Here is a 22961-nt window from a genome sequence, read left to right on the forward strand (position 1 = left end):
TGGAGAGGGTAGAGCTGGAGCAGGTAGGGCTGGAGAGGGCAGGGTTAGGGGTAGGGCTGGAGAGGGCAGGGTTAGGGTAGGGCTGGAGAGGGCAGGGTTAGGTGTAGGGCTAGAGAGGGCAGGGTTAGGGGTTAGGGCTGGAGAGGGTAGGGTTAGGGCTGGGGAGGGTTGAGCTGGAGAGGGTAGGGTTAGGGTTAGGGCTGGGAGAGGGTAGAGCTGGAGAGGGTAGGGTTAGGGGTAGGGCCGGAGCGGGCAGGGTTAGGGGTAGGGCTGAGAGGGCAGGGTTAGGGGTAGGGCTGGAGAAGGTAGGGGTAGGGGTAGGGCTGGAGAGGGTAGAGCTGGAGCAGGTAGGGCTGGAGAGGGCAGGGTTAGGGGTTAGGGCTGGAGAGGGCAGGGTTAGGGGTTAGGGCTGGAGAGGGCAGGGTTAGGGCTGGAGAGGGTAGAGCTGGAGAGGGTAGGGTTAGGGGTAGGGCTGGAGAGGGCAGGGTTAGGGGTTAGGGGTAGGGCTGGAGAGGGCAGGGTTAGGGGTAGGGCTGGAGAGGGCAGGGTTAGGGGTAGGGCTGAGAAGGTAGGGGTAGGGGTAGGGCTGGAGAGGGTAGAGCTGGAGCAGGTAGGGCTGGAGAGGGCAGGGTTAGGGGTTAGGGCTGGAGGGGGCAGGGTTAGGGGTTAGGGCTGAGAGGGCAGGGTTAGGGCTGGAGAGGGTAGAGCTGGAGAGGGTAGGGTTAGGGGTAGGGCTGGAGAGGGCAGGGTTAGGGTAGGGCTGGAGAGGGTAGGGTTAGGGGTAGGGCTGGAGAGGGTAGAGCTGGAGCAGGTAGGGCTGGAGAGGGCAGGGTTAGGGTAGGGCTGGAGAGGGTAGGGTTAGGGGTAGGGCTGGAGAGGGTAGGGTTAGGCGTAGGGCTGGAGAGGGTAGAGCTGGAGCAGGTAGGGCTGGAGAGGGCATGGTTAGGGTAGGGCTGGAGAGGGCAGGGTTAGGGGGTAGGGCTTGAGCGGGCATGGTTAGGGGTAGGGCTGGAGAGGGTAGAGCTGGAGCAGGTAGTGCTGGAGAGGGCAGGGTTAGGGGTAGGGCTGGAGAGGGCAGGGTTAGGGGTAGGGCTGGAGAGGGCAGGGTTAGGGGTTAGGGAAAGGGCTGGAGAGGGCAGGGTTAGGGGTAGGGCTGGAGAGGGCAGGGTTAGGGGTTAGGGAAAGGGCTGGAGAGGGCAGGGTTAGGGGTAGGGCTGGAGAGGGCAGGGTTCTCTCTCTCATCTTAAGTGTCTGGAGGCCCACAAACAGGACTGTCTCGGGGAGAGGCGCAAAATCAAACATTGGAAGGCATCAGAGTTACAGAGTAGCAAGGCGTGGTGGCCTAAATACAGTGGCCTACATACAGTGGAATACAGTAGAAGTCAATGCTCCCAGTTTTTTGTATAAGTAAGATGATGCCGATATAGCAGCTCTGTTTCTAGCTCGTAAGCAACTTTTTCAGTATTTTGATTTTTTGTGTGTTATTTCTTACATTTTTAGCCCAGAACGTTTTTTATGTTATTACATACAGGACAGCCAGAAATAACTTTTGGATATCAGAGTGGTGGTAACTCACCAGCATTACGACTAAGAATACAACTTTCCCAAATTTGATATTTTGTTGGTACCCCCAGGGCAATTGAACTTATCCCAGAAACTCAAACAGGAAGTCCCCATGATAAAGTCTATTCAATGCTGGTCTGACCAATCGGAATCCATGCTTCAAGATTATTTTGATCATGCCGACTGGGACATGTTCCCGGGTAGCCTCTGAGAATAACATTGACGTGTATAGGGGATGTTGTTCCTACTGTAACTATTAAAACCTGCCCAAACCAGAAACCGTAGATAGATGGCAGCATTTGCGCAAACCATCACATTTGACCATGGCAAGGTGACTGGGAACATGGCCGAATTCAAACAGTGTAGTTATTCCCTTCGTAAGGCAATCAAAAAGGCAAAACGTCAGTACAGAGACAAAGTGGAGTCGCAACTCAACGGCTCAAACATGAGATGATTGTGGCAGGGTCTACAGACAATCAGGGATTACAAAGGGAAAACCAGCCACGTCGCAGGCACCGACGTCTTGCTCCCAGACAAGCTAAACACCTTCTTCACCCGCTTTGAGGATAACACAGTGCCAGTGACGGGGCTCATTCTCAAGGACTGTGGGCTCTCTTTCTCTGTGGCCAAAGTGAGTAAGACATTTAAGCGTGTTAACCCTCGCAAGGCTGCCAGCCCAGGCGGCATTGTTGGCCACGTCCTTAGAGCATGCGCAAACCAGCTGGCTGGTGTGTTTATGGACATATTCAATCTCTCTCTATCCCAGTCTGCTGTCCCCACTTGCTTTAAGATGCCCACCATTGTTCCTGTACCCAAGAAAGCAAAGGTAGCTGAACTAAATTACTATCGCACCGTAGCACTCACTTCTGTCATTAAGAAGTGCTTTGAGAGGCTGGTTAAGGATCATATCACCTCCAGTGCAATTGCACTGCACACTACTGGATCCCATTTGGACAAGAGGAATACCTACATCAGAATGCTGTTCATTGACTTTAGCTCAGCCTTCAACACCATAGTACCCTCCAAGCTCATCAACGAGCGCTGCCCCTTGGTCTGAACCCACACTGGTTCCTGGACTTCCTGACGGTCCGCCCCTAGGTGGTGAAGGTAGGAAACAACATCACTGGGGCCCCACAAGGGTACGTATTCAGCCGCCTCCTGTACTCCCTGTTCACCCAGAACTGTGTGGCCACCCACGTCTCCAGCTCAATCATCAAGTTTGCAGACTACACAACAGTAGTAGGCCTGATTATCAACAATGACGAGACAGCCTACAGGGAGGAGGTGAGGGCCCTGGTGAAGTGGTGCCAGGAAAATAACCTCTCCCTCAACGTCAACAAAACTAAGGAGCTGATCGTGGTCTTCAGGAAACAGCAGAGGGAGCACGCCCCTATCCACATCGATGGGACCATGGTGGAGAAGGTAGAAAGCTTCAACTTCCTCTGCGCAAACATCACTGACAATCTGAAATGGTCCACCCACACAGACAGTGTGGTGAAGAAGAGGCAACAGCGCCAGAGGCTGAAGAAATTTGTCTTGGAACCTAAGACCCGCACAAATTTCTACAGATACACCATTGAGAGCATCCTGTTGGGCTGCATCACCACCTGGTATGGCAACTGCACCACCCACAAGTGCAGGGCTCTCTAGAGGGTGGTACAGTCTGCCCAAAGCATCACCAGGGGCAAACTACCTGACCTCCAGGACACCTACAGCACCCGATGCCACAGGAAAGCCAAAAAGATTATCAAGGACATCAACCACCCGAGCCATGGCCTGTTCACCCCGCTATCATCCAGAAGGCAATGTCAGTACAGGTGTATCAAAGCTGAGACCAAGAGACTGAAAAACAGATTATATCTCAAGGCCATTAGATTTGTTGAATAGCCATCACTAGCCAGCTACCGCCGGGCTACTCAACCTTGCATCTTAGAGGCTGCTGCCCTATATACCTAGACATGGAATCACTGGTCACTTTAATAATGGAACACTAGTCACTTTTGGGACCGGTGTTCCTTCCACGGGACGGTTGAGTTAACGTAGGCTAATGCGATTAGCATGAGGTTGTAAGTAAACAAAAAAAATTCCCAGGACATAGACATATCTGATATTGGCAGAAAACTTAAATTCTTGTTAATCTAACTGCACTGTCCAATTTTCTGTAACTATTACAGTGAAAGAATACCATCCTATTGTTTGAGGAGAGTGCACAATTTTGAACATGAAAAGTTATTAATAAAAAAAATTGGCACAATCTTGATACAAAATTTTGAACAGAAATGCGGGGGAGGGAGAACGGAGGGAGGGAGAACGGAGGGAAGGAGAGCGGAGGGAAGGAGAGCGGAGGGAGGGAGAACGGAGGGAGGGAGAGCGGAGGGAGGGAGAGCGGAGGGAGGGAGAGCGGAGGGAGCAGTGGTGAGGCTGTCTCTCACCAGGCTCTCCCTCCCTCCGCTCTCCCTCCCTCCGCTGAGAAAAGGAGACACTGTCTTCCGGCTGATGGCCAAACAAAAGTCGCACTATATAACAATGCAATCTTATCATGTTACTCCTATGACCAGAGAAAGTTAAATATTTATTGATATAAAAAAAAGACAAGACACTAATATAACAACGCAATCTTATCAGAACACGTTGCTATACTCATTCAGTGCAGCTGCAGTGCTGGTTGTAGCCTGAGTGGAAGTAGAGAGAACGCACATTTTATGGCTCATGAAAGTGTTGACAGTCTGAATAGAAACGTAAACATGAACTTACTCATAAATACAGCAGCTCTGTGCTGTATTCCTTGAGTCTCTCTGAAGTCTTGGTTCTAACATTGTTCGAGGCTTCTTATTACTGTCTATGGCTTGAGGAAACTGTACAGACGTGCTGATCTGAGCTATCTGATTGGCCAGTGGTAAGTGCACTTGATTTTCACTCTGGGCCTGCAGAAACATGAAGTGGTTCAAAACACTTTGCCTTCCAGGCTGCTGAATCAAGTGTGCAACCAAGGCTTTGTCATAATTTTTTTAACAGAAATGTTTGGAAATCGGGCCTCCCGGGTGGCGCAGTGTTTAAGAGCGCTGTACTGCAGCGCCAGCTGTGCACCAGAGACCCTGGGTTCGCGCCCATCCCTTACGTAATCGGCCAATTTGTTGCAGGCTCTGACGTAACCGGCCGCGACCGGGAGGTCCGTGGGGCGACGCACAATTGGCCTAGCGTCGTCCAGGTTAGGGAGGGCTTGGCCGGTAGGGATATCCTTGTCTCATCGCGCACCAGCGACTCCTGTGGCGGGCCGGGCGCAATGCGCACTAACCAAGGTGGCCATGTGCACGGTGTTTCCTCCGACACATTGGTGCGGCTGGCTCCCGGGTTGGATGCGCGCTGTGTTAAGAAGCAGTGCGGCTTGGTTGGGTTGTGTATCAGAGAACGCATGACTTTCAACCTTCGTCTCTCCCGAGTCCGTACGGGAGTTGTAGCGATGAGACAAGATAGTAGCTACTAAAACAATTGGATACCACGAAATTGGGGAGAAAAAGGGGTAAAATTCAACAACAAAAAAACACACAAAAAAAAAAAAGAAATGTTTGGAGATCGACCAATCGCAATCGACCGGTTGGTGACCACTGCTATAGGCTTGTCTCATCATCGTCGGTGATCAGGCATAACACTGTCGTGTCTTCAGCAAACTTGATGATCGTGTTGGAGTCGTGCGTTGCCAGAGTTGTGGTTGAACTGGGAGTACAGGAGGGGACTAAGCACACACCCCTGAGGGTCCCCCCGTGTTGAGGGTCAGTGTGGCGGAGGGGATGTTGCCTATCCCCACCACCTGGGGTCGGCCCGTCAGAAAGTCCAGGATCCAGTTGCAAGGGGAAGTGTTCAGTCTCAGGGTCCTGAGTTGGTGATGAGTTATGACTATGAACTACATTACAGTGCGTGCGTGTGTGTGTTGTGTGTGTGGTGGGTGTGTGTGTGTGTGTGTGTGGTGTGTGTGTGTGTGTGGTCCTTGTCTCCATTGCTCCGGTGCAGACCATATGGGAGTCTCCCTGACTTCATAGGATCAGGGCTTTGGTGGAGTTAAGCCGGAAGGCATGCTATGCTATGTGCTGGAGGAAAGATCCTCTGATTGTGTGTGTGTGTGTGTGTGTGTGTGTGTGTATAGAGAGCAGATGGCCCTGACCCTGGAGCAGTATATCTATAGACTGTAACGCTGTAGGAAACAGGAATATCCCTTCAGTTCCACCCATAGACAATCAACGGGCCTAAACCATTCCTCTGCGACGACCAGATTATAGAACACATACCATAGCTACAGATCCACTAGGTCTAAATACAAAGTGCTTAATGCATAACCAAAAGGGAATTTATTTTCTGCATTATCATCTCTCACCAGGTCACGTTAACAGTAAAAAATAACATTCTCATATATTGTTATTTCTGGAGTTTTGTTATTGGTTTCGTATTTAAAAAGGGACACTCTGTGATTGCTACATCAATTTAAAAAAGTTGAAATGAATAATAATGAATAATATACACTGAACAAAACATTTAACAGGTGACATCAATAAGGGATCATAGCTTTCACCTGGATTCACCTGGTCAGTCTATGTCATGGAAAGAGCAGGTGTTTTTAATGTTTTGTACACTCAGTTTATTTCAATTGATTGTTAAAGAATCTAATTTGTAGATGCTTTGTGATCTTAGTTCAGCTGTCACACCCCCTCAGAACCCAAAATATAAGCTTTAAAGCCTCATAACATGGTTAGAGCATCAATGTTGATATCGTGGATTATCAGTCCTTGTATCCATAGCTCTGTCTACGAATTAGAGATTGGTTACATTTCTCCAGCTCTATCTCTCCCCTGTTTACGAGAACAGTGGTGGGGTGTCCACTTTGTTATTATTCGAACTACAGAATGCCCCTTTAAACACATTGCCAGGTAGCAACCATGGGAAGAGTTGCAGTGGAGAGGAGAGCGGCTGATTGATGAGAATTATATACAGTTGATGTCGCAAGTTTACATACAACTTAGCCAAATACATTTAAACTCAGTTTTTCACAATTCCTGACATTTAATCCTAGTAAAAAAAATCCCTGTCATAGGTCAGTTAGGATCACCACTTTTATTTTAAGAATGTGAAATGTCAGAATAATAGTAGTGATTTATTTGAGCTTTTATTTCTTTCATCACATTTCCAGTGGGTCAGAAGTTTACATACACTCAATTAGTATTTGGTAGCATTGCCTTTAAATTGTTTATCTTGGGTGAATTGTTTCGGTTAGCCTTCCACAAGCTTCCCAGAATAAGTTGGGTGGATTTTGGCCCATTCCTCCTGACAGAGCTGGTGTAACTGAGTCAGGTTTGTAGTCCTCCTTGCTTGCACACACTTTTTCAGTTCTGCCCACAAAATTTCTGTGGGATTGAGGTCAGTGTTTTGTGATGGCCACTCCAATACATTGACTTTGTTGTCCTTAAGCCATTTTGCCACAACTTTGGAAGTATGCTTGGGGTCATTGTCCATTTGGAAGACCCATTTGTGACCAAGCTTTAACTTCCTGACTTATGTCTTGAGATGTTGCTTCAATATATCCACTTAATTTTCCCCCCTCATGATGCCATTCGATTTCGTGAAGTGAACCAGTCCCTCCTGCAGCACAGCACCCCCACAACATGATGCTGCCACCCCCATGTTTCATGATTGGGAAGGTGTTCTTCGGCTTGCAAGTCTCCCCCTTTTTCCTCCAAACATAAACGATGGTCATTATGGCCATTTATGTTTCATCAGACCAGAGGACATTTCTCCAAAAAGTACGATCTTTGTCCCCATGTGCAGTTGCAAACCGTAGCCTGGCTTTTTTATGGCGGTTTTGGAGCAGCGGCTTCTTCCTTGCTGAGCGGCCTTTCAGGTTATGTCGATATAGGACTCGTTTTACTGTGAATATAGATACTTTTGTACCTGCTTCCTCCAGCATCTTCACAAGGTCCTTTGCTGTTGTTCTGGGATTGATTTTCACTTTTCGCACCAAAGTACGTTCATCTCTAGGAGACATCTCTAGTCTCCTTCCTGAGCAGTATAATGGCTGCGTGGTCCCATGGTGTTTATACTTGCGTACCATTGTTTGTACAGATGAACCTTCAGGCATTTGGAAATTGCTCCCAAGGATGAACCAGACTTGTGGATTTCTACAGATCTTGGCTGATCTCTTTTGATTTTCCCGTGATATCAAGCAAAGAGGCACTGAGTTTGAAGGTAGGCCTTGAAATAGATCCTCAAGTACACCTCCAATTGACTCAAAGGATGTCAATTAGCCTGACAGAAGCTTCTAAAGCCACGACATAATTTTCTAGAATTTTCCAAGCTGTTTAAAGGCACAGTCAACTTAGTGTATGTAAACTTCTGACCCACTGGAATTGTGATACAGTGAATTATAAGTTAAATAATCTGTCTGTAAACAATTGTTGGAAAAATTACTTGTGTCATGCACAAAGTAGATGTCCTAGCTGACTTCCCAAAACTATAGTTTCTTTAACAAGAAATTTGTGGAGTGGTTGAAAAACCAGTTTTAATGACTGCAACCTATGTGTATGTTAACCTTTGACTTCAGCTGTGTATATATATATATATTTTACAGAGGTAATTTACAGATAGCTAGTCTTTAGTAACCTTGTTATGTAAACATCCTAGGTTCATCTGTGTATTCAGCCTCAGACACACACACACACACACACACACACACACACACACACACACACACAGATAGAGATGGAAGCTCCTGCATTAATAATGTTGCCCTGGTAACAACCTGTGAATAATGGAGCACGTCTTGTCTTTGATGTGAAGGAGACAGATGTGACATGTTAAAATGGCGGCAGACCCCCCCCCCCCCCCCTCTCCTTGTCCTTGACACAGTTATTTAATGTGGTCATGTTTAATGATTAAATATGGAGCCTTGGTCTCCTGAAAGCTGGGGTAGAGGGCAACGTATGGGCACTGGGCTGCTCCGTGGCTCGTAATGAAACACCAGTAAACACGGTTACTTTATTTTAGGGCTACTGGCAGTCAGCTGCATGAGAAACAGGTTCGCATACCATTGTACTGTAGGTTAGATAGGCTTTGAATGATTAACACAATGGAACGTTCTAGCTTCAAAATGAAACGCATGTGTCAGAGATACATGAATAAGATGGAGAAGAAAGCAGACAGACAGACAGACAGACAGACAGACAGACAGACAGACAGACAGACAGACAGACAGACAGACAGACAGACAGACAGACAGACAGACAGACAGACAGACAGACAGACAGACACACACACACACAACATCTTCATATCTACTGTACATCTCTATGAGATGTGGTTTAGCCCAAGCTCTCCATTGTTAACTGAGCTACATCAGTCTAGTGACCTGGTTTCCCTCAGAACCACACGGACTGTGGTGTGATGGGCTCAGCTCTGAAACGTCTCCTATTTCCTGCGGAAATATTGTTTAACTGAGCTGAACATGGAGTCTGATTGATTGCAGTGAACAGAGAAGGGTCATCACTGGCAGCTGACAGTTGTGTTACCAGCCTGCTGTTTGACAGTAGGACAGCATCTCATTGTTACCAGCCTGTTGTTTGACACTAGGACAGCATCTCACTGTTACCAGCCTGCTCTTTGACACTAGGACAGCATCTCACTGTTACCAGCCTGTTGTTTGACAGTTGGACAGCATCTCATTGTTACCAGCCTGCTGTTTGACACCATGACAGCATCTCATTGTTACCAGCCTGCTGTTTGACAGTAGGACAGCATCTCATTGTTACCAGCCTGTTGTTTGACAGTAGGACAGCATCTCATTGTTACCAGCCTGCTGTTTGACACTATGACAGCATCTCATTGTTACCAGCCTGCTGTTTGACAGTAGGACAGCATCTCACTGTTACCAGCCTGTTGTTTGACAGTAGGACAGCATCTCATTGTTACCAGCCTGCTGTTTGACAGTAGGACAGCATCTCACTGTCACCAGCCTGCTGTTTGACACTAGGACAGCATCTCACTGTTACCAGCCTGTTGTTTGACACTAGGACAGCATCTCATTGCTACCAGCCTGCTGTTTGACACTAGGACAGCATCTCATTGTTACCAGCCTGCTGTTTGACACTAGGACAGCATCTCACTGTTACCAACCTGTTGTTTGACACTAGGACAGCATCTCATTGTTACCAGCCTGTTGTTTGACACTAGCACAGCATCTCATTGTTACCAGCCTGTTGTTTGACACTAGGACAGCATCTCACTGTTACCAGCCTGTTGTTCGACACTAGGACAGCATCTCATTGTTACCAGCCTTTTGTTTGACACTAGGACAGCATCTCACTGTTACCAGCCTGCTGTTTGACAGTAGGACAGCATCTCACTGTTATCAGCCTGACACTAGGACAGCATCTCATTGTTACCCGCCTGTTGTTTGACATTAGGACAGCATCTCACTGTTACCAGCCTGTTGTTTGACAGTAGGACAGCATCTCACTGTTACCAGCCTGTTGTTTGACACTAGGACAGCATCTCATTGGTACCAGCCTGCTGCTTGACAGTAGGACCGCATCTCATTGTTACCAGCCTGTTGTTTGACAGTAGGACAGCATCTCACTGTCACCAGCCTGCTGGTTGACACTAGGACAGCATCTCACTGTTACCAGCCTGTTGTTTGACACTAGGACAGCATCTCATTGCTACCAGCCTGCTGTTTGACACTAGAACAGCATCTCATTGTTACCAGCCTGCTGTTTGACACTAGGACAGCATCTCACTGTTACCAGCCTGCTGTTTGACAGTAGGACAGCATCTCACTGTTACCAGCCTGACACTAGGACAGCATCTCATTGTTACCCGCCTGTTGTTTGACATTAGGACAGCATCTCACTGTTACCAGCCTGTTGTTTGACAGTAGGACAGCATCTCACTGTTACCAGCCTGTTGTTTGACACTAGGACAGCATCTCATTATTATATACTGCTATATACCTGATGGTTCATTACTGTAGGATTCCAATGAGTCCATCCTCCTATAGCTCCGCCCTCTGCTATATACCCGATGGTTCATTAGTGTAGGATTCCAATGAGCTCATCCTCCTATAGCTCCGCCCTCTGCTATATACCCGATGGTTCATTAATATAGGCAATAGTAAGTCACTGTGCAGATGATGTGATCTATAAAACATATCATCTTCCACACATCAGGGCATGAATAGATTCCTATGATTTAGAAATCAGTGCTAAAGGTCTGTGCTATGTTGAATCAATCAATGTATTTTATGAAGTCCTTTTTACATCTGCTGATGTCACAAAGTGCTGTACAGAAACCCAGCCTAAAACCCCAAACAGCAAACAAAACAGAGGTAGCTCAGTGTTGAGCTGTTTCTAATAGAGCTCAGTGTTTAGCTGTTTCTAATGGAGCTCAGTGTTGAGCTGTTTCTAATAGAGCTCAGTGTTTAGCTGTTTCTAATAGAGCTCAGTGTTTAGCTGTTTCTAATGGAGCTCAGTGTTTAGCTGTTTGTAATGGAGCTCAGTGTTGAGCTGTTTCTAATAGAGCTTAGTGTTGAGCTGTTTCTAATAGAGCTCAGCGTTGAGCTGTTTCTAATGGAGCTCAGCATTGAGTTGTTTCTAATAGAGCTCAGTGTTGAGCTGTTTCTAATAGAGCTCAGCGTTGAGCTGTTTCTAATGGAGCTCAGCGTTGAGCTGTTTCTAATGGAGCTCAGTGTTGAGCTGTTTCTAATGGAGCTCAGTGTTGAGCTGTTTCTAATAGAGCTCAGTGTTGAGCTGTTTCTAATGGAGCTCAGTGTTGAGCTGTTTCTAATAGAGCTCACTGTTGAGTTGTTTCTAATAGAGCTCAGCATTAAGCTGTTTCTGATAGAGCTCAGTGTTGAGAGCTATAAGTTGATTAAAAACATTATTATCATTTCTCCTAGCCTCTCTTCATCACATGATTACATATGCCCTCTCTTATGACCGAAAATAACTTCTGGACATCAGAACTGCGATTACTCACCACGGACTGGCAGAATCCTTTTTGTCCTTTACTGAGTCCAACGTGAATGATGTACTGCTTTCCCAGGACCAGATCCCCATCATTTGCGTGAAGGGGAGGCGGAGAAAAAGGGGCCGGCGGGATCTAATAAACGTACACTGCCTTCCATTCTGCTAGCGTACATGCAATCTTTGGAAAATAATAATAAATAATAAACCTATGCAGAAGATTAAACTACCAACGGGACTTTCAAAACTGTAACATCTTATGCTTCACGGAGTCGTGGCTGAAAGATGACATTATCAACATACAGCTGGCGTGTTATACGATGGACCGGCAGGATAGAACAGCGGCTTCTTGTAGGACAAGGGGATGTGGACTATGTATTTTTGTCCACATCAGCTGGTGCACGATATCTAAGGAATTCTTGAGGTTTTGCTCGCCTGAGTCAGAGTATCTTATAAGATGTAGACCTCACTAGGGAGTTTTTCATCTGTATTTTTCGTAGCTATCTACATACCACCACAGACTGATGTTGGCACTAAGACTGCACTCAATGAGCTGTATTCTGCCGTTAACAAACAGGAAAATGCTCACCTAGCGGCGGCGCTCCTAGTGGCCGGGGACTTTAATGCAGGGAAACTTAAATCCGTCTTTCCAAATTTCTATCAGCATGTTAAATATGCAACCAGAGGGAAACAACTCTGGACCACCTTTACTCCACACACAGAGATGTATACGAAGCCCTCCCTCGCCCTCCATTTAGCAAATCTGACCATAATTCTATCCTCCTGATTACAAGCAAAAATTAAAGCAGGAAGCACCAGTGACGAGATCAATAAAAAAGTGATCAGATGAAGCAGATGCTAAACTACAGGACTGTTTTGCACAGACTGGAACATGTTCCAGGATTCCTCCGATGGCATTGAGGAGTACACCACATCAGTCATTGGCTTAATCAATAAGTGCATCGATGACGTCGTCCCCACAGTGACCGTAGGTGCATACCCCAACCAGAAGCCATGGATTACAGGCAATGGATTATGGATTATGCTCTTCGACGAACCATCAAACAAGCAAAACGTCAATACAGGACTAAGATCGAATCGTACTACACCGGCTTTAACACTCGTCGGATGTGGCAGGGCTCACAAACCATTACAGACTACAAAGGGAAGCACAAGCCAAGAGCTGCCCAGTGACATAAGTCTACCAGATGAGCTCAAGACAACGTACATTGTAGAAATCGTAACTCATCGCTGCTGTAAGTGGTTTATGGAATTGAGAATGGAATTTTCCATTCCTGGGTTTAAACAGGATTTTTGTCAATGTTGTTGTTGCTTAAAATAGCAACCAGTTGGATCCCTGGTTTATGGGTAGAATGGTACTGTGTTAATCATGTCAGAAGATGACAAGCCTAATCCCCTCTGCCGCTGCCACTGCCCCGCCCCCCCTTATTCTGAGAGAGAGAGAGAGAGAGAGAATCCTTTTTACCCTGGCGTTTTTAAACACTCCCTCGGCTCTGTTCTGGCTGAGGCCTTACGAATGTCGTCAATCAAACGAGGTGACAGCAGCGTGTCATGTGGAGGGGGATGGGGAGGCGGAATTTAGCGACACATAGAGCCCTAGTAGCCTAGATCCACTCAATCTCAATTCATCTTTCCACAATCTTCTTCTCAACAGTATTGAAGGAGGTCCAAGGTCCCTTGGTAGACTGTTCCTCTCTGATAGACTGTTCCTCTCTGACCTCTCCTATTGAGAGGGAGGATGAGGGGAGGGGATCGAGAAAAGATTCATTGAGACTGAGTCTCTACCGATTCTGAATTGAGAAAGACCTTGTACTAAAACACATGACATGACATGTCTGTCTGTCTGTCTGTCTGTCTGTCTGTGTACTGTACCCCATGCTGAAGGTCAACTCTAAATGCCACAAAAGGCAGAGGTTTTTAGTCGATAACAGAAAACGGCTGGTCTGTTACCATGGTCTGTTCACTCGCTGCAGTACTTACTGTTTCTGAGGCTAATCTGTTGTGATCTGACTGAAATGTTTAAAAAGGTATGGCATGAAAGCAATTGGGCATTTGGTCTCTGTTTCGTCAGTCAGTCCTAAAAGGGAACTGGAAGGGGAACATTTGGCTGATAGACTGTTCACCAACAGACTGGGATCACTGGAGGCAAACTGATAGACTGTTCACCAACAGACTGGGATCACTGGAGGCAAACTGATAGACTGCTCACCAACAGCCTAGGATCACTGGAGACAAACTGATAGACTGTTCACCAACAGCCTGGGATCACTGGAGGCAAACTGATAGACTGTTCACCAACAGCCTGGGATCACTGGAGGCAAACTGATAGACTGCTCACCAACAGCCTGGGATCACTGGAGGCAAACTGATAGACTGCTCACCAACAGCCTGGGATCACTGGAGACAAACTGATAGACTGTTCACCAACAGACTGGGATCACTGGAGGCAAACTGATAGACTGTTCACCAACAGCCTGGGATCACTGGAGGCAAACTGATAGACTGTTCACCAACAGCCTAGGATCACTGGAGACAAACTGATAGACTGTTCACCAACAGACTGGGATCACTGGAGACAAACTGATAGACTGTTCACCAACAGACTGGGATCACTGGAGGCAAACTGATAGACTGTTCACCAACAGCCTGGGATCACTGGAGACAAACTGATAGACTGCTCACCAACAGCCTGGGATCACTGGAGACAAACTGATAGACTGTTCACCAACAGCCTGGGATCACTGGAGACAAACTGATAGACTGCTCACCAACAGCCTGGGATCACTGGAGACAAACTGATAGACTGTTCACCAACAGCCTGGGATCACTGGAGACAAACTGATAGACTGCTCACCAACAGCCTGGGATCACTGGAGACAAACTGATAGACTGTTCACCAACAGCCTGGGATCACTGGAGACAAACTGATAGACTGCTCACCAACAGCCTGGGATCACTGGAGGCAAACTGATAGACTGTTCACCAACAGCCTGGGATCTGTTGTGTTATTACAGTATGCAGCCTCCTTTGGTAGTGAATCCAGTCCATTTCAGACTTTTGACTTTATTTATTTGATTTATTTATCTGTTATTTTACCAGGTAAGTTGACTGAGAACACGTTCTCATTTGCAGCAACAACCTGGGGAATAGTTACAGGGGAGAGGAGGGGGATTAATGAGCCAAACTGGGGATTATTAGGTGACCTTGATGGTTTGAGGGCCATATTGGGAATTTAGCCAGGACACCGGGGTTAACACCCATACTCTTACGATAAGTGCCATGGGATCTTTAATGACCTCAGAGAGTCAGGACACCCGTTTAACGTCCCATCCGAAAGACGGAATGGAAAAGGCACTTCAAAGAGGCAGTTATGATGTTGTTCTATAGTAATGCTGGACACTATTCAACATCTAGAGGCCTATCAGCTGCATCTATCCAGCTGTGATAACAACCTTTCGCCTGGGAAGGGGGTGAATGTGAGAGTCGTGGACATGAAAGAAGTGAGGAGGAGGAGGAGGAGGTGGTGGAGGAGGAGGAGGTGGAGGAGGAGGTGGAGGTGGAGGAGGAGGAGAAGGAGGACGGGGGAGGTGGAGGAGGGGGAGGAGGAGGTGGAGGAGGAGGAGGAGGAGGTGGAGGAGGAGGAGGAGGAGGTGGAGGAGGATGTGGAGTAGGAGGAGGGGGAGATGGAGGAGGAGGAGATGGAGGAGGAGGAGGAGGAGGAGGAGGAGGAGGAGGTGATAGAGTGGATACATTTAATAGAGGGAGGGGTAATCAACTGGAGAGACATTACTGATGACAGGAGGAAAGAGCAGGAGGGAAAATCAGACTACTGAAAACAAACAATGAGGAGAAGACAATGTCCCTCACAGTGAAATGAAAAATAAATACAAAAAGAGAAAGACAGAGAAAGGGAGTGCGAGGGGAATACAACAACAAAAGAGAGAAAGGAGGGAGGCTTTCAAGAGTCTGACTGTCCTGTACTGTGGCCTGCTGTTCCTTTCAGAGCCGATACTCAATTATTAAAGACCTACTGACGACTCGGGAGAGAGAGGGAAGGGAAGAGGGGGTGAATGGGAGAGAAAGAGAGAGGGAGTGAATGGGAGAGAAAGAGAGGGAGTGAATGGGAGAGAAAGAGAGAGGGAGTGGGAAGAGGGAGTGAATGGGAGAGAAAGAGAGAGAGTGAATGTGAGAGAAAGAGAGGGAGTGAATGGGAGAGAAAGAGGGAGTGGGAAGAGGGAGTGAATGGGAGAGAAAGAGAGGGAGTGAATGGGAGAGGAAGAGGGAGTGAATGGGAGAGAAAGAGAGAGGGAGTGGGAAGAGGGAGTGAATGGGAGAGAAAGAGAGGGAGTGAATGGGAGAGAAAGAGAAGGAGTGAGAATGGGAGAGAAAGAGAGGGAGTGAGAACAGGAGAGAAAGAGAGGGAGTGAGAACAGGAGAGAAAGAGAAGGAGTGAGAATGGGAGAGAAAGAGAGGGAGTGAGAACAGGAGAGAAAGAGAGGGAGTGAGAACAGGAGAGAAAGAGAAGGAGTGAGAATGGGAGAGAAAGAGAGGGAGTGAGAACAGGAGAGAAAGAGAGGGAGTGAGAACAGGAGAGAAAGAGAGGGAGTGAGAACAGGAGAGAAAGAGAGGGAGTGAGAACAGGAGAGAAAGAGAGGGAGTGAGAACAGGAGAGAAAGAGAGGGAGTGAGAACAGGAGAGAAAGAGAGGGAGTGAGAACAGGAGAGAAAGAGAGGGAGTGAGAACAGGAGAGAAAGAGAGGGAGTGAGAACAGGAGAGAAAGAGAGGGAGTGAGAACAGGAGAGAAAGAGAGGGAGTGAGAACAGGAGAGAAAGAGAGGGAGTGAGAACAGGAGAGAAAGAGAGGGAGTGAGAACAGGAGAGAAAGAGAGGGAGTGAGAACAGGAGAGAAAGAGAGGGAGTGAGAACAGGAGAGAAAGAGAGGGAGTGAGAACGGGAGAGAAAGAGAGGGAGTGAGAATGGGAGAGAAAGAGAAGGAGTGAGAATGGGAGAGAAAGAGAGGGAGTGAGAACGGGAGAGAAAGAGAGGGAGTGAGAATGGGAGAGAAAGAGAGGGAGTGAGAATGGGAGAGAAAGAGAGGGAGTGAGAACAGGAGAGAAAGAGAGGGAGTGAGAACAGGAGAGAAAGAGAGGGAGTGAGAATGGGAGAGAAAGAGAGGGAGTGAGAACAGGAGAGAAAGAGAGGGAGTGAGAATGGGAGAGAAAGAGAGGGAGTGAGAACAGGAGAGAAAGAGAGGGAGTGAGAATGGGAGAGAAAGAGAGGGAGTGAGAACAGGAGAGAAAGAGAGGGAGTGAGAACAGGAGAGAAAGAGAGGGAGTGAATGGGAGAGAAAGAGAAGGAGTGAGAACAGGAGAGAAAGAGAGGGAGTGAGAACAGGAGAGAAAGAGAGGGAGTGAGAACAGGAGAGAAAGAGAGGGAGTGAGAACAGGAGAGAAAGAGAGGGAGTGAGAACAGGAGAGAAAGAGAGGGAGTGAGAACAGGAGAGAAAGAGAGGGAGTGAGAACAGGAGAGAAAGAGAGGGAGTGAGAACAGGAGAGAAAGAGAGGGAGTGAGAACAGGAGAGAAAGAGAGGGAGTGAGAACAGGAGAGAAAGAGAGGGAGTGAGAACAGGAGAGAAAGAGAAGGAGTGAGAATGGGAGAGAAAGAGAGGGAGTGAGAACAGGAGAGAAAGAGAAGGAGTGAGAACGGGAGAGAAAGAGAGGGAGTGAGAATGGGAGAGAAAGAGAGGGAGTGAGAACAGGAGAGAAAGAGAGGGAGTGAGAACAGGAGAGAAAGAGAGGGAGTGAGAACAGGAGAGAAAGAGAGGGAGTGAGAATGGGAGAGAAAGAGAGGGAGTGAGAACAGGAGAGAAAGAGAGGGAGTGAGAACAGGAGAGAAAGAGAGGGAGTGAGAACGGGAGAGAAAGAGAGGGAGTGAGAATGGGAGAGAAAGAGAGGGAGTGAGAACAGGAGAGAAAGAGAAGGAGTGAGAATGGGAGAGAAAGAGAGGGAGTGAGAACGGGAGAGAAAGAGAAGGAGTGAGAATGGGAGAGAAAGAGAGGGAGTGAGAATGGGAGAGAAAGAGAGGGAGTGAATGGGAGAGAAAGAGAGGGAGTGAGAACAGGAGAGAAAGAGAGGGAGTGAGAATGGGAGAGAAAGAGAGGGAGTGAATGGGAGAGAAAGAGAGGGAGTGAGAACAGGAGAGAAAGAGAGGGAGTGAGAACAGGAGAGAAAGAGAGGGAGTGAGAACAGGAGAGAAAGAGAAGGAGTGAGAATGGGAGAGAAAGAGAGGGAGTGAGAACAGGAGAGAAAGAGAGGGAGTGAGAATGGGAGAGAAAGAGAGGGAGTGAATGGGAGAGAAAGAGAGGGAGTGAGAACAGGAGAGAAAGAGAGGGAGTGAGAACAGGAGAGAAAGAGAAGGAGTGAGAATGGGAGAGAAAGAGAGGGAGTGAGAATGGGAGAGAAAGAGAGGGAGTGAGAACAGGAGAGAAAGAGAGGGAGTGAGAACAGGAGAGAAAGAGAGGGAGTGAGAATGGGAGAGAAAGAGAGGGAGTGAGAACAGGAGAGAAAGAGAGGGAGTGAGAACAGGAGAGAAAGAGAGGGAGTGAGAACGGGAGAGAAAGCGAGGGAGTGAGAATGGGAGAGAAAGAGAGGGAGTGAGAACAGGAGAGAAAGAGAAGGAGTGAGAATGGGAGAGAAAGAGAGGGAGTGAGAACAGGAGAGAAAGAGAAGGAGTGAGAATGGGAGAGAAAGAGAGGGAGTGAGAATGGGAGAGAAAGAGAGGGAGTGAATGGGAGAGAAAGAGAGGGAGTGAGAACAGGAGAGAAAGAGAGGGAGTGAGAACAGGAGAGAAAGAGAGGGAGTGAATGGGAGAGAAAGAGAGGGAGTGAGAACAGGAGAGAAAGAGAGGGAGTGAGAACAGGAGAGAAAGAGAGGGAGTGAGAACAGGAGAGAAAGAGAGGGAGTGAGAACAGGAGAGAAAGAGAGGGAGTGAGAACAGGAGAGAAAGAGAAGGAGTGAGAATGGGAGAGAAAGAGAGGGAGTGAGAACAGGAGAGAAAGAGAGGGAGTGAGAATGGGAGAGAAAGAGAGGGAGTGAGAACAGGAGAGAAAGAGAGGGAGTGAGAACAGGAGAGAAAGAGAGGGAGTGAGAACAGGAGAGAAAGAGAGGGAGTGAGAATGGGAGAGAAAGAGAGGGAGTGAGAACAGGAGAGAAAGAGAGGGAGTGAGAATGGGAGAGAAAGAGAGGGAGTGAGAACAGGAGAGAAAGAGAGGGAGTGAGAACAGGAGAGAAAGAGAGGGAGTGAGAAGACCTTATCTGACATTAAAACAGGATCACACCAATGTGCACACACTGGTTCAATCAACCTTGTTTCCACATCGTTTCAAGGAAATTACATTGAACCAACGTAGAATAGATGTTGAACTGACGTCCGTGCCCAGTGGGACCTGAGCCTCCCCTCACCTGAGCCTCCCCCTCACCTGAGCCTCCCCCTCACCTGAAAATAACTTTCATTTGTTGATTTGGATAAAAAGAACATGAGTTCCCACATCTTAACGACTGAATCGCAGTGTACAGAAATAGAGACGATATTGTTGACATCAAGCTGGTTCTCACTGTATTCCGCCATTGTGTATTTGACAGCATTCACACGATATGGTTTCCCATCTGTCCCGACAACAAAGCATCTCGGAACATAAAATGGCCGAGGCTTTTGTCGAGTTTAGATGAAAACCTTTGAGAGAGGCTTTCTAAAACGCATGACATTATGACAACTGACTTGGAATGATTGAGTGTGTAGTATTGTTTTAATGTACATGTTATGTTAATGGGATAAATAACAGATTGAAGTGAACTTAAAAAAATGTGTGTTACAAAACAAAACTCCTTTCAGTTTATTCTCTCTCTCTGCTTCTCCCTCCCTACCCCTCTCCCTCATTACCTCTCCCTCCCTACCCCTCTCCCTCATTACCTCTCCCTCCCTACCCCTCTCCCTCATTACCTCTCCCTCCCTACCCCTCTCCGTAATTACCTCTCCCTCCCTACCCCTCTCCCTCCCTACCCCTCTCCCTCCCTACCCCTCTCTCTCCCTACCCCTCTCCCTCATTACCTCTCCCTCCCTACCCCTCTCCCTCCCTACCCCTCTCCCTCCCTACCCCTCTCCCTCCCTTCTTCTCTCCCTCCCTACCCCTCTCCCTCCCTACCCCTCTCCCTCCCTCCCCCTCCCCCTCCCTACCCCTCTCCCTCATTACCCCTCTCCCTCCCTCCCCTCTCCCTCATTACCCCTTTCTCTCTCTACCCCTCTCCCTACCCCTCTCCCTCATTACCCCCTCTCTCTCCCTACCCCTCTCCCTACCCCTCTCCCTCCCTACCCCTACCGCTCTCCCTCCCTACCCCTCTCCCTCATTACCCCTCTCCCTCCTTACCCCTCTCCCTCCTTACCCCTCTCCCTCCCTACCCCTCTCCCTCATTACCCCTCTCCCTCCCTACCCCTCTCCCTCCCTACCCCTCTCCCTTATTACCCCTCTCCCTCCCTACCCCCTTTTTACATCAGCAGATGTCACAATGTGCTGTAGAGAAACCCAGCCTAAAACACCAAATAGCAAGTAATGCAGATGTAGAAGCACGGTGGCTAGGAAAAACTCCCTAGAAAGGTAGGAACCTAGGAAGAAACCTAGAGAGGAACCAGGCTCGGAGGGGTGGCCAGTTCTATGTGAGTACATGGCCATTAAGGCCAGATTGTTCTTTGAGATGTTCAGAAGGAGAAAAGAGATAGGGAAGGACTCTAACCTTGAGGGATTTTGTCTGCTGTGTCTGTATGTCTGTCTAATCTAGACCATGCTTCAGTGAACTCGTTTGACACAGAACAAGGGGAACTATGAGAACTCTGACAACTCCGACAACTCTGAGAACTATGAGAACTATGAGAACTCTGAGAACTCTGAGAACTCTGAGAACTCTGAGAACTCTGAGAACTATGACAACTCTGAGAACTATGACAACTCTGAGAACTATGACAACTCCGACAACTCCGACAACTCTGACAACTCTGAGAACTATGAGAACTCTGAGCCATCCACAATGCTATGTAGACTAGATTCATTATCAAAGAATTGTCCTGTTCTACCATATCTGAATTGCATACCGTATGCAGCTTGACTTGTTTGGGATCTCTCATATCCCCACTAAGCAGCGACTCTAAAGGTATAACAAATATTCTGTTCATCGCCATAACGCACTAACGTGATTCTTTGATACTTATAATTTTTCTCTCTCTCTCTCTCTCTCTCTCTCTCTCTCTCTCCTCAGTCTTAGCAGTAGCAGCCAGTCTTCTCGTGGTTTGGAGGCCGACGCCCATCTCACTACCTAGAAGCCATGGCAGATGAAGCGGACATGCGCAATGAGCTGGAAAACCTGCAGGCGAAGGCAGATCAGATAGCCGATGAGGTAAACACACACACCTCACACACCCATCACACAAACCTCACACACCCCTCACACAAACCTCTCGCACACTCCTCACACAAACCTCACATACGAACCTCACACAAACCTCGCACACTCCTCACACAAACCTCACACAAACCTCACATACGAACCTCACACAAACCTCACACACTCCTCACACAAACCTCACACACTCCTCACACAAACCTCACATACGAACCTCACACGTGAGTGACGGCTCACAGTAGACCGTCATCCATTTATTCACACAAATGAGATCCACATCAGGGCTCATGTCTGAAAAGCGTCTTAGAGTAAGACTGCTGATCTAGGAACAGTATTGTATTTAAGATCAAAATTAATACGATTATACGGACAGGGGGGCACCTGATCCTAGATCAGCATTTCTACTCTGATATGCTTTTTGGAACACCTGAGACAGAAGCATACAACTAGACATCTGTTCCACATCAGAGCTCCTTCAACTAGACATCTGTTCCACATTGAGAGCTCCTTCAACTAGACATCTGTTCCACATTCAGAGCTCCTTCATCTAGACATCTGTTCCGTATCAGAGCTCCTTCAACTAGACATCTATTCCACATTCAGAGCTCCTTCAACTAGACATCTGTTCCGTATCAGAGCTCCTTCAACTAGACATCTGTTCCACATTCAGAGCTCCTTCAACTAGACATCTGTTCCACATCAGAGCTCCTTCATCTAGACATCTGTTCCGTATCAGAGCTCCTTCAACTAGACATCTGTTCCACATTCAGAGCTCCTTCAACTAGACATCTGTTCCGTATCAGAGCTCCTTCAACTAGACATCTGTTCCGTATCAGAGCTCCTTCAACTAGACATCTGTTCCACATTCAGAGCTCCTTCAACCTAGACATCTATTCCACATTCAGAGCTCCTTCAACTAGACATCTGTTCAGTATAAGATCTCCTTCAACTAGACATCTGTTCCGTATCAGAGCTCCTTCAACTAGACATCTGTTCCGTATCAGAACTCCTTCAACTAGACATCTGTTCCGTATCAGAACTCCTTCAACTAGACATCTGTTCCGTATCAGAGCTCCTTCAACTAGACATCTGTTCCACATTCAGAGCTCCTTCAACTAGACATCTGTTCCGTATCAGAGCTCCTTCAACTAGACATCTGTTCCACATTCAGAGCTCCTTCAACTAGACATCTGTTCCGTATCAGAGCTCCTTCAACTCGACATCTGTTCCACATTCAGAGCTCCTTCAAATAGACATCTGTTCCACATTCAGAGCTCCTTCAACTAGACATCTGTTCCGTATCAGAGCTCCTTCAACTAGACTTCTGTTCCACATTCAGAGCTCCTTCAACTAGACATCTGTTCCACATTCAGAGCCCCTTCAACTAGACATCTGTTCCACATTCAGAGCTCCTTCAACTAGACATCTGTTCCACATTCAGAGCTCCTTCAACTAGACATCTGTTCCGTATCAGAGCTCCTTCAACTAGACATCTGTTCCACATTCAGAGCTCCTTCAACTAGACATCTGTTCCACATTCAGAGCTCCTTCAACTAGACATCTGTTCCGTATCAGAGCTCCTTCAAATAGACATCTGTTCCACATTCAGAGCTCCTTCAACTAGACATCTGTTCCGTATCAGAGCTCCTTCAACTAGACATCTGTTCCACATTCAGAGCTCCTTCAACTAGACATCTGTTCCGTATCAGAGCTCCTTCAACTAGACATCTGTTCCACATTCAGAGCTCCTTCAACTAGACATCTGTTCCACATTCAGAGCTCCTTCAACTAGACATCTGTTCCACATTCAGAGCTCCTTCAACTAGACATCTGTTCCACATTCAGAGCTCCTTCAACTAGACATCTGTTCCACATTCAGAGCTCCTTCAACTAGACATCTGTTCCACATTCAGAGCTCCTTCAACTAG

General features: G+C 47.5%; 1 protein-coding gene across 2 annotated transcripts in view; it reads left to right on the forward strand.

Annotated features, from left to right (window-relative positions):
- LOC115133269 (synaptosomal-associated protein 25-B-like) overlaps positions 1-22961 on the forward strand; it is a 72814-nt gene that overhangs the window by 16461 nt on the left and 33392 nt on the right. Inside the window, exon 2 of one of the 2 annotated variants that reach the window (XM_029666331.2) lies at positions 20896-21027. In XM_029666331.2, the coding sequence (XP_029522191.1) occupies positions 20956-21027 (72 nt within the window). In that variant the 5' untranslated portion in view covers positions 20896-20955. The remainder of the gene's footprint in view (positions 1-20895; positions 21028-22961) is intronic. The other variant, XM_029666332.2, reaches the window with a different exon arrangement.

This window comes from Oncorhynchus nerka, linkage group LG18 (genome assembly GCF_034236695.1).
Source record: "Oncorhynchus nerka isolate Pitt River linkage group LG18, Oner_Uvic_2.0, whole genome shotgun sequence".
In the NCBI taxonomy this organism is placed as follows: Eukaryota; Metazoa; Chordata; class Actinopteri; order Salmoniformes; family Salmonidae; genus Oncorhynchus; species Oncorhynchus nerka.